Below are 11,738 nucleotides of genomic sequence, written 5' to 3'. Positions count from 1 at the left end.
AGAACTGCCTGTCTAATGGGACATCGCCATGTTTATAGTGATCATGTTCCCATTATGTGTGTAATGTTTTTTTTTTTTTTTTTACTGTTTCATTCATTTAATTTCTAAACTTTTATAAGTTAATTTATATATATATATATATATATAATAAAATTTTAAATTTTGTTGCAGAGAAAAAATTGTATCACTTTATGTCCTATTTATCAGTAAATTTTAAATAAATATTTAATAGAATTATATATTTTAAATTTTAATTATTTTTAAATATATTTAATAAATTTTTAAATTTTGTTCCATAGAAAAAAATTATATCATTATGTCCGAGATTTTAAATATAATAGGAAACTGTCCCTCCTAATTCTTAAATTGAGTGATCTGTGATATATATATATATATATATATATATTCTATGTGGCCACTCTTTTTGAGGTGGTCATCCAACCCCTATCAAAACCCTAACCCTGATTAATACGGACTCGACTTGTTGCCCTTACTTATGTTACATGAACACGACTCTCCACAATGATATGATATTGTCCACTTTGAGCATAAACTCTGGTGGATTTGCTTTGGGCTTCCCCAAAAGACCTCATACCAATGGAGATAGTATTCCTTGATTATAAACCCACGATCATTCTCTAAATTAGTTGACGTGGGACTTTCATCATCGTACAACTGAAACAAACAGGCCAAATTTAAGGGCTTGATTGAACTGAAAAAGCAATGAGAGTAAAAGACCATGAACTTGATACACGGTTAGAGCTTATATGGTCATGCATGTATTTTAAGAAGATATTGTACGTAACCCTTCATATCTAGGGTTCAAACCAAGATTTAGAATCCATATTCGACGCCCCATGACCTCAAAATTTCCATGCATCTCCAACAACACAATCATTTTACTTACTTGACTTGAGCCCCGACTAACCCTACAGACTAACCTAAGTTTTTCTAGCACGTATTGTATTGACTAACATACAACTCGAACATAGCATATCATTGATTCTCACGGCATCCCGAGTCGAGAATCTCAATATATAGAAGTATAAATTGACCATCCCTCCTAAAAAAAAAGAGGTGCAGCTAGTGTTAGGTAGGATTGCAATGATGTACTTTCTTCATATGTGCCCTTAAATTCCAAAAAGCTGAACCCTCTAATGTCCCAATTTTTTTCTCTCTCTCTATATATATATATATATATATATATATATATATATAAATTAACCTATACCTATTATCAAATTTATTTTTATTAGGCTTTAATTAACCTGCCTTTTCCAATAATTATTATAGGAAAAAAAATAGATTTAATATATATTTCGTACATTAATAGAAATTAAAGGATAAAAATATTAATATAATAATATTCACATATTTATTAATTATATATAAATAAAATCAATATTAATAAACTATAATCCAAATATAAATTAGTGATTAGTGATAGAGAATAATCTTTATTAATTAAAAATTATTTTTTTTAATATTTGAAATAAATTAAAAAAAAAAGATTAAATTTTGATTAGTTTATTAAAAAAAAAAGGTAAAAACAAGGGATGATTAAATAGCCAATGGAAGAGCGACACGTAGGATTTCACGCAAGTGATGCCTTGATAATATGGCGGTCAAGGGTTGTGTAGAGGAAAAGAGCCCAAACCGCGTGACCGAACCGAAGCGTGTCGATGCGATTAGGGTGAAAACAGACAATAAAATAATAATAAATAAATTGTTTTAATCCCTAAAAAATAGGTTTTTTTTTAATTAATTAAAAAAAAATTAAATACCCAAGTTTGTTTAAAAATTAATAAATCCATAAAATATAAACTTATTAATCATTTTTTAAATTTAAAAATTCATTAAATATATATATAATTAGGAAAAATAAGTAAGTTTCAAGTATTATTTATTAAATATAAAATTAATAAATTTTTAAAATTAAATAATTCATTGAGATATATATATATATATATATATGAAATAAATAAATAAATAAAAATTATTGAAATTAATGATTCGGATCGGATGATGGTGATTGGCGAAAGAGATTGTGGTGTTGGTTTGGGAGTGGGGACCACAGTGAGGTGGTCCCTACCCAATATTGAGAGTGGGCTAAGAAATAGGCGGCTGAGGAGGAAGAAATGAAAGGTGGGTTTGGCACGTGGGAAGGGAGTGTTGACACGTGTGAGAAGAGAGAGAAAGGTTGCTGGGTTTGGGCGGACACGATGGATTCTTGGTTTCTGGGGAGCAGATTGTGGCCTTTTGCCTATGATTGGTGGATGGAATCCCTCTCTCTCTCTCTCTCTACCTCTCTCTCTCTCCTCATTATTATTAATTAAATATTTTTTCTAATTTAATTTTGAAATAAAAATTTATTAAAATTTTGGATGCAAACCCGAACTGTTTGATGCCTGTATGATACGTTGTGACTATTAGACGAACACGACTCCCCACAATGGTATTATATTGTCCACTTTGAGCATAAGCTCTCCTGGCTTTGCTTTGGACTTCCTTACCAATAGAGAGAGTATTCTTTGTTTATAAACTCATGACCATTCCCTAAATTAGCAGATGTGGGACTTTCATCATCCAACCGTGACATTATTCGTTTGGGTCTTACTTACTTTTTCATTCTCATAAGGTTTATAGGTTACGGGAATTGGTTATTGTTCTCGGAGAGGAGCTGACAATACTAGACCACTTTGTGGATCATCTCGTGCTTGACAACACTATACATTGGCTAAACCCTTACATCAAAATGAGAAACCGAAGCGTGTTCAATTGGAATGGTCTTAGTTTTTGAATATACAAACTGTTTTCTTTTAGTTGTGGTCGCTCCCACTTTAGCTAGCTGGTTAGCTCGTAAAATTTAGAGTCGTGATTTTGGTCATTTTGGGGTTCGGTCGAAAAGGCTGATGTACTTTAGAAGCTTAATTCTATTAATGGATGTGGGTCCCACTTCAAATGCTAAAGATTCTACATTTTATTATATGTTGAAAAAAAAGAATACTAAACCATATAGAATATATGATTGAATTATGAAGTTAGATGGTAAATGAATTTGTCATTAACCTTTCATGCTACAATCCAAACACAATTATATACGAACCCGAGCGTAAATTTTAACTGTCGAAACACCTAGAAAGCTCGGTAAAAATGAAAAATTGAAACCCTAGAATAAAAGAAGGGTTAGAATTGTGGTTATTACGAAGACGTGCCTATGTTACAGTAGCAATTTTAACGAAGAACGTAAATTTTAACAGTTGAGACAGCTAGAAAGCTTGGTAAAAAATTAAAAACGTTGGAACAATAGAGGCAGAATTGAAAAAAAAAAACCCTAGAGTAAAAAAAGGGTTATAATTGTGGTTATTACGAACACATGCCTTCTTACTAGTAGCAATTTTAACGAAGAACGTAAATTTTAACAGTTGAGACATCTAGAAAGTTTGGTAAAAAATGAAAAACGTTGGAACAGTAGAGGCAGAATTGAAACAAAACCCTAGAATAAAAGAAGGGTTATAATTGTGGTTATTACGAACACGTGCCATGTAACAGTAGCAATTTGAACGAAGAACGTAAATTTTAACAATCGAGACATCTAGAAAGCTCGATAAAAAAACGAAACACATTGGAACAGTAGAGGCAGAATTGAAACAAAACCCTAGAGTAACAGAAGGGTTACAATTGTGGTTATTATGAACACGTGTCTTCGTACCAGTAGCAATTTGAACGAAGAACGTAAATTTCAACTACCGGGACATCAAAAAAGCTCGATAAAAATGAAAAATATTAGAATAGTAGAATTGAAACAAAACCCTAGAGTAAAAGAAGGGTTAGAATTGTGGTTATTACGAACACGTGCCTTCGTACTAGTAGCAATTTGAACAAAGAACGTAAATTTCAATAATCGAGACATCTAGAAAGCTCGATAAAAAACGAAACACGTTGGAACAGTAGAGGCAGAATTGAAACAAAAACCCAAGTTAGAATTGTGGGTATTACGAACACGTGCCTTCGTACCAGTTTCGATTACAACGAAGAACGTAAATTTTAAGAGTCGAGACATCTAGAAAGCTCGGGATGAAGAAGTTAAGAGCAGAGTGGTGGTAGGGGGTTTAGGACCACACAAAGGGGATAGACATAATCATATTTATAAAAATTTAGATCTCCATCAATCTCAAGAACTCAGATCCTCTCTCGGAGAGAGAACAGAGAGAAAGAGAGAGGATGAATCTGGGCCGTTGAATGTTGGGAGTGTTAGTTAGGGTTGTGAGGACTAAAATGAGTACAAAACAAAATGATGAGAGGTAGAAGCAGAATGTGTCTGGGAGATGTCTGGTAATACCCATGGATAAATGGATTTTTTATTTTTTATTTTTTATTTTTTGCCCAATTCTTCTAATTCTTCTTATATTAAAAATAGTTTAAATTAATTGATGAATTTATGTTTAATGAAATTTTAAAAAATGTATTGAATAGATACGATTTGAACGTTCATGACTTTTTTTAAAAATTCAAAAACGAAGTTAAAAAGTTCAAAATAATTTAACTAAGACTAATTTTTTCTCGTTAACTCTTTGAATGCAAGTTGCACTCGGAGCCTTCTGATTGAGGACATGTTTGTTTGGGCGTTACGCATTGTTACCCTCACATGCAACACCCATAGCCTCTGGTCGATGGAACAATGTAGGCAAGGAAAGTCGAAAAAATGGATCCGTAACCTTAGAAAAAAGATTGGCTCTAAGGGCTGGGCACGAGGTCTCAGTCCCAAACCCGTTAGCTGTTGGTGGATTGCTCAAGCTGCTCCTATGGCAAGAGCGAGTCGTTGCATGCTGGTCTAAGGACAGACGGGAACGACTCCTTCGAAGTTCTATTTCCATTTTTTTTTTCTTTTTAAGAAAAGATGATACAAAATTCATTTGTTTGTTTCCTAACCATTTTTTTATAATGGTTTCTAATTGATTTGAATTTTTTTACCAACTTCTAAATTTAAAAAATGTACTTTTAAAAAAAAATATAAATTTTGAGAATATTGTTTGGAAATGGATAAAAACAAATAAACTTATAAATAAAAGCCATAAAAGCTACCCGTAACATTAGATAAAACCTAATATAATTTAAATAAGAAATAAAAGAAAGTGTGAATTTGAGGACGATAAACATAATTATATATATATATATATATATATATATATATATATATATATATATATATATATATATAAATAAATAAAAATGGTCTATGTAATTTACCTATTAAGTCCACGCTTTGAAAAAGCGACACTTCTGGGTGTTAGACGAACACGACTCTCCACAATGGTATGATATTGTCCACTTTGATCATAAGCTTTCATGGCTTTGATTTGGGCTTTCCCCAAAGCCTCACACCAATGGAGAGAGTATTCTTTGTTTATAAACTCTTCATCATCCAACACCTCTCCTCGAACAAAGTACGCCTCCCCTTAAAAAAAATAGTCTATGTAATTTACATATTAAGTCCACGCTTTGAAAAAGGCGACACTTCTGGGTGTTAGACGAACACGACTCTCCACAATGGTATGATATTGTCCACTTTGATCATAAGCTTTCATGGCTTTGCTTTGGGCTTTCCCCAAAGCCTCACACCAATGGAGAGAGTATTCTTTATTTATAAACTCTTCATCATCCAACCCCTCTCCTCGAACAAAGTACGTCTCCCCTTAAAAAAAATTTGTCTATGTAATTTACATATTAAGTCCACGCTTTGAAAAAGCGACACTTCTGGGAAGTCTAAATGAAGCACATAACATCCATTTTCCTGGTGCAACAAGTCGGACCCTTCGCATATCAACATCAACAGCAACCTCAGTTAGTGCAATTCTTATCCGCTGCAATATTCATATCAATTGTTGCAACATAAGCAGTCATATTGTAGGAAAAGGATGAATGAAGGACGCTCAAATTGAACATTTTAGGATCAAACCTCGTGAAAGTCGAATTCTGGATCTCGAGCTTTTGAGAATCCATAAACATGGATCGTTGGCGATATGAACTCTACATCCGATCGGTCTCTTAGTATGCCTTTGAAAGTATCTGCAGTGTAGGAAGAGAGAGGGTAATGGGACGACGGGATTACATAATCTTAAACTCAAAAATGATAAAAGATCAAAAAATAGACGTTCCAGGCCCACCGCTAAGCTACCATGGGGGTGGATTCCCAAAACCTCTCCCTCGTAGATGCGTTTTAAAACCTTGAGGGGAAGTTTAGAAGGGAAAGCCCAAAGAGGACAATATCTACTAACGGTGGGCTTAAGCTGTTACAAATGGTATCAGAGCCAGACAACGGGAGATGTGCTAGCGAAGACGCTGGCGGCTGTTACACGGACTAAATCCTAGAAGATTTTATGGCATGGCATGAGTGAAGGTTGTCGTATGATGCTGATGTGAGTGTGAGATATAGGTGGGAGAGGGAAAAGGGATTTGGGTCAAACCTAGATATTGAGCAGCATCCTTTGGCAAATTCATGACAACTTGTGTAATTTTTGGAGCTTTCTCACTTGCAAACATAGCGCTGATGAACCTCCTTCCTTCCATGTTAAAAACCTTGAAAGTAGTAAAACAGAGTAATGAATGAGAAGGAATACTACCTCGTAAGCCTGACGCTATAAAGATGCAGATTAACAATTGAGGAGAATATCATTCTGTTAGGAACCACGAACCTCCACAATGGTATGATATTGTCCACTTTGAGCATAAGCTCTCGTGGCTTCGCTTTTGGTTTTTCCAAAAGGCCTCATACCAATGGAGATGTATTCCTTACTTATAAACCCATGATCGTCCTCTTAATTAGCTAACGTGGGACTCCCTCCCAACGATCCTCAACACATTCTACCCTTTTCCATCAGACGAGAAAACATGATCAAAGTTGCAAATTTTAAAGATATCATACCTCAATCTTCCTCTCGAGCTTATTGAGAACACTATTTCTTTCTAGATATTCAACCGCATTGGGGTTCAAATCATTGGCATATACTTTCTTTACTATTCTTGCGGCAGATATGGATATTGGACCGACACCAGCAAAGACATCACCTGATGATTCCCATTTCAGAACAAGTGGTCAATTATTATTTTTGCCTTATAAGAGTCGTCGATGGCAGAAAGTAAACTTCAGAAAACATTCATAAAACTAAGACGAAGAAGTTCTAAGTGAATCTAGGACAAACATACAAACAACATCTTTGCACGTAAAGCCACTTAGTAGCCTGTGTCTCTCAGTTGCGAGCCTTGAATTCCAGTACCTACAAGGAGGGAGAGATTAAAAATCCTTCCCAAAATTTTGAACTTCTAATCTTACAAATTCCTTCAATCATAATTCATCTATGAGTTTTAAGAATCTTTTCAAGAGATTATCACCTTAGCGCCTTAAGGGAATGGTAAAATCACCTTCATCGTGTTCGAATTCAAAATCAGTTCCGAACACTCGAGAATCATTCAAAATCAATTTCATCTTAATTTTACACTTTTAAACATAATTTCAATAATTGAAAGTGCGTCTGAGAGTGATTTTGCTCGTGACTAACCATGTCAACATCATATCCTAAAATCGCGTTCCATGACTATTCCAAATATTGTTATTAACTTATCATGATACTTGATAAAAGGGAAAGAAATAGCAACTAATTTTATACTAGCTTTTGCGGAGAGAAGAACTTACACTGTTGCTAAGTCCAAATGAAATCGTAAACCATTCTCAACTACAGTGGTCACAAGGGAGTGGTTCCCAGCTAAAACTTCAAGTTGCATTGTCCTGTAATCATTGTTGATGACATCAATCTTATTCACTACTGTTTGTATCTTTGGCTTATTTTTATCCAAAACAACCTGAATGGGAAGGCTACTTTCTTATGAGAACAAAATTGAATTCCATTATATTTGATACAAGACATGTAAACTAATTTACCTTGGCTATAAGCTTCTTGTATGGGAGATGTTCATCTCTAAGGTTTAGGTGTGCAATATGTCCAACGGTTTCAAAGGCTGAAGGAATAACCATATCCTTTGGAAGCAAGGCCTCCAAAACCTGAAAGCAGTGCAAAGGACTTTCAATAGTGAATTTTAACAGCCAATTTGTGCAATCTGACATTTATCAGGCAGGGACGAACAATATACTGATATCATTTAGCCAAAATAATAAAGCTTTATCCGACTCGGGAAAGGGGTATATGGTTTAGTCGGGAGCTTGCAAATGCAATATAATAATTGAAACTATAGTTTTTTTTTAACATAAAAATCAGTAGAATGTGTAAAGCAGACAACAACTTATAGAACAAAAGATACATATGCGTAACGGTGAAGATTTTATGTTGATAAAGATTAACCGTATCTGTAACGGTTCAAATCCACCGCTAGCAGATATTGTCTTCTTTGGGTTTTCCCTTTGAGGGGACGGGCTTCCCCTCAAGGCTTTAAAACGCGTCTGCTAGAGGAAGGTTTCCACACCCTTATAAATGGTGGTTTGTTCTCCTCCCCAACCAATGTGGGACATCACAATCCACCCCCCTTCGGGGCCCAGCGTCCTCGTTGGCACTCTTTCCTTCCTCCAATCGATGTGAGACCACCCCCAAATCCACCCCCCTTTGGGGCCCAACGTCCTTACTAGCACACCGCCTCGTGTCTACCCCCCTTCAGGGAACAGCGAGAAGGCTGGCACATCGTCCGATGTCTGGCTCTGATACCATTTATAACGGCCCAAATCCACCGCTAGCAGATATTGTCCTCTTTGGGTTTTCCCCTCAAGGTTTTAAAATGCGTCTGCTAGGGGAAGGTTTCCACACCCTTATAAATGGTGGTTTGTTCTCCTCCCCAACCAATGTGGGACATCACAGTATCGCTATTTTTTTCTAGTTCAACGAAATGCAGGAATGGAAGATTCGAACTTCTAACTCCTTACTCAACAGTATATGACTAAACCAGTTGAGCTCGGCTTAGGTACCACCACGTTGACATATATATGTTAATATGAGTGTGTATGTGTAGCGTGTATGCCCGTATCCAATTTTTAGAAGATAATATGTTGTCACATTTCCACCTCTTAGCTTCAGAAACATTCAGATAACCAATCAACCATGTAAAGAAATGATTGAACGCTACGTTTACTGAAACTAGAATTCTTCAATCAAAATGAATTGACACATAGAAAACTGAATAGATTTAGAGACTAAAACTAAGCAATCAAAATGAAACGATATAATGAATTAGATTATAAATAGAAAACAAATAACAAGAACACCAAAATTATCCCTTTTGTGAATACCTCATTCATCTGCCAGTAATCATAATATAAAGTAAGCCTGCACCTCACAAGCTCAATTGTTGATTTCATGCTTTCTTGGGTTTCTCCTTTCAGCAGAGCCTGAAGTACAAGAAACCAGAAAATTTTGATTCTAAAATACAAGAGCGACCAAGATAAGGTTCTCATCAACTAATGTTGAACAAGTTCTCATATCAAAATGTTGAACAAGTAACTATCTGAACACGGATCAAGAAACATGAATGAAGTAACAAATTCTCATATCAAAATGTTGAACAAGTAACTATAAAAACACTAAACTAAACGCAGATCAAGAAACATGAATGAAGTAACAAATTCTCATATCAAAATGATGAACAAGTAACTATCAAAACGCTAAACGCAGATCAAGAAACATGAATGAAGTAACAAATTCTCATATCAAAATGTTGAACAAGTAACTATAAAAACACTAAACGCAGATCAAGAAACATGAATGAAGTAACAAATTCTCATATCAAAATGTTGAACAAGTAACTATCAAAACACTGAACGCGGATCAAGAATAATGAATGAAGTAACAAATTCTTATATCAAAATGTTGAACAAGTAACTATCAAAACACTAAATGCAGATCAAGAATCATGAATGAAGTAACAAATTCTCATATCAAAATGTTGAACAAGTAACTATCAAAAAACTAAACACAGATCAAGAAACATGAATGAAGTAACAATCAAAATGTTGAACAAGTAACTATCAAAACACTAAATGCAGATCAAGAAACATGAATGAAGTAACAAATTCTTATATCAAAGTGTTGAACAAGTAACTATCATAACGAGCTACCTTAATCGCCTCTGGAAGCTGTTCTACGCCTTTGTCTGCATATCGTTCGTCCAAAAGCAACAATCTAGTTGAACCCCTCCATTTTCCACCCTTAAACTCATCTCCCAACAATCCCTTCATATCATCCACTTCCAGTTCCTCGCTTTCCACGACCTCCACAACGGCAAATTCACTTTTCCCCATTCTTTTAATCCCCTCGTCTTTCCCTTCTTCCTTCTTCTCCTTCTTTTTCTTCGGCCTCGACATTTTCGCCAAATGTCTGAAGTTCACATACCCTTTTGAATCGAACGTTTTCACTAGCTTTTCCCTGTACAACACGGGACTCAGAGGCCCCCCATCGTCCTCAGCTTTCCCATAAATTCGCCGGTGCAGCGAATCAATATCAACTCCATCTCCGTCGTCGGAATAGCTCCGATTCTGCTCTCCCACAAGCTCTGCCAGTTCGGCCTCGACCTCGTCGCCGGGAACTCTTGCAATATTGCGAATCCGTGGCCAGTTCAAGAGATGGCCACGCAGCCGATTCTCAAGCTCGAAACAACCTCTAGAAGGAATTCGAAGTGCAGCAATGTCAAAAATCCGAATGAAGGCATCTTCATCTAATGTAACTTCTTCACTTTTCTCGTTCTGCAACCGCTCCCTCTCCGGATTTCCAATTACGGTCTTGATAACAGGTTGAGAGTTATCAAGAGGAAGCTGTCTGGATACCGATGGAAATGGATGGTGGCCCTTGCGAAGAGAAGGTCCATAGGAGAAAGTGTGGGCGGAGAATTGAGATTGGGAGTGGATTATGGTGGAGGAGAACGGTGGGGTGAAGTATATCTGGAGAAAGCGCTTCGACGGGAAGATGAATTTCGGTGTAAAGGCGGTGAGAGGAAGCGACTGCGGCCTGAGGAAAAGCTTTGTAACCATAATCTCACGGGCAAGTGATTCAAGCTACTGGTTAGAAGTATCCATGGCGACTACGGATTGAAGGTTGAAGATAAACCAAAATTTGAGGAGGGTTTAAGATTTAGACAAGGCTTCTTTTGTTTGGGCCTATGGTCGCATGCCTATGTCAAACCTTTATGTCTTCCCATGTTCTAGTGTTTTACTTTTCTATTTCCAGTGAGTATGAGGTTTCGAAAAAAATGTCTAGACCTGCCGGACATGAAATGCCTCACTATAGGAGGATATGACTAATTGTCAACTTCTCCCTACCAAGAGTTATATACTGTGAGCCGTTGTTGTTACTCTCTTGCTTGCATATATAACGTCTCTTTCAAAATCTCTCCTTCAAAAATCTCTCTCTGCCCTCATTTTCTAAAACCTTCTTAAACCAAGGCTAGAAGCTCGAGCATACGTCGTTTGGCCGTAGGCGATGTAAGAACGAATTGGCTTAGCTCACTTGTCGTTGGAAAGTGAGTGACACACAATCGCAAGTCCGCTGCTATCAAGAGTGCGATTGTGACACTAGTGAGGATGTTGGGCCCCGAATGGGGTGGATTTGTGAGATCCCACGTGAGATGGGAGAATAACAAAACATTCTTTATGAGGGTGTGAAAACTTTTCCCTAGCATATGTGTTTTAAAAAGCTTGAGGGGAATCCCGAAAGGGAAAACCCAAAGAGGATAATATCGGCTAG

The 11,738-nt window shown here is 36.1% G+C and overlaps 1 protein-coding gene across 1 annotated transcript; it reads right to left on the bottom strand.

The window, feature by feature from the left end:
* Nucleotides 1-5,438: 5,438 nt before the first annotated feature.
* LOC111796605 (Met-10+ like family protein) lies at nucleotides 5,439-11,136 on the bottom strand. The gene is made up of 9 exons (XM_023679302.2): nucleotides 10,118-11,136; nucleotides 9,293-9,391; nucleotides 7,940-8,059; nucleotides 7,694-7,860; nucleotides 7,207-7,277; nucleotides 6,926-7,068; nucleotides 6,468-6,579; nucleotides 5,960-6,069; nucleotides 5,439-5,864 (listed from the first exon to the last, which is right to left on the bottom strand). The coding sequence occupies exons 1-9, from the start codon at nucleotides 11,024-11,026 to the stop codon at nucleotides 5,721-5,723; spliced, it is 1,875 nt and encodes a 624-aa protein (XP_023535070.2). The 5' UTR covers nucleotides 11,027-11,136; the 3' UTR covers nucleotides 5,439-5,720.
* Between the last annotated feature and the right edge of the window lie 602 nt (nucleotides 11,137-11,738).

The sequence above is a fragment of the Cucurbita pepo genome, chromosome 6 (assembly GCF_057944985.1).
Source record: "Cucurbita pepo subsp. pepo isolate OVF chromosome 6, ASM5794498v1, whole genome shotgun sequence".
In the NCBI taxonomy this organism is placed as follows: domain Eukaryota; kingdom Viridiplantae; phylum Streptophyta; class Magnoliopsida; order Cucurbitales; family Cucurbitaceae; genus Cucurbita; species Cucurbita pepo.
The sequence above is the reverse complement of the archived record's forward strand: the minus strand, read 5'-3'. Positions and strand labels throughout refer to the sequence as shown.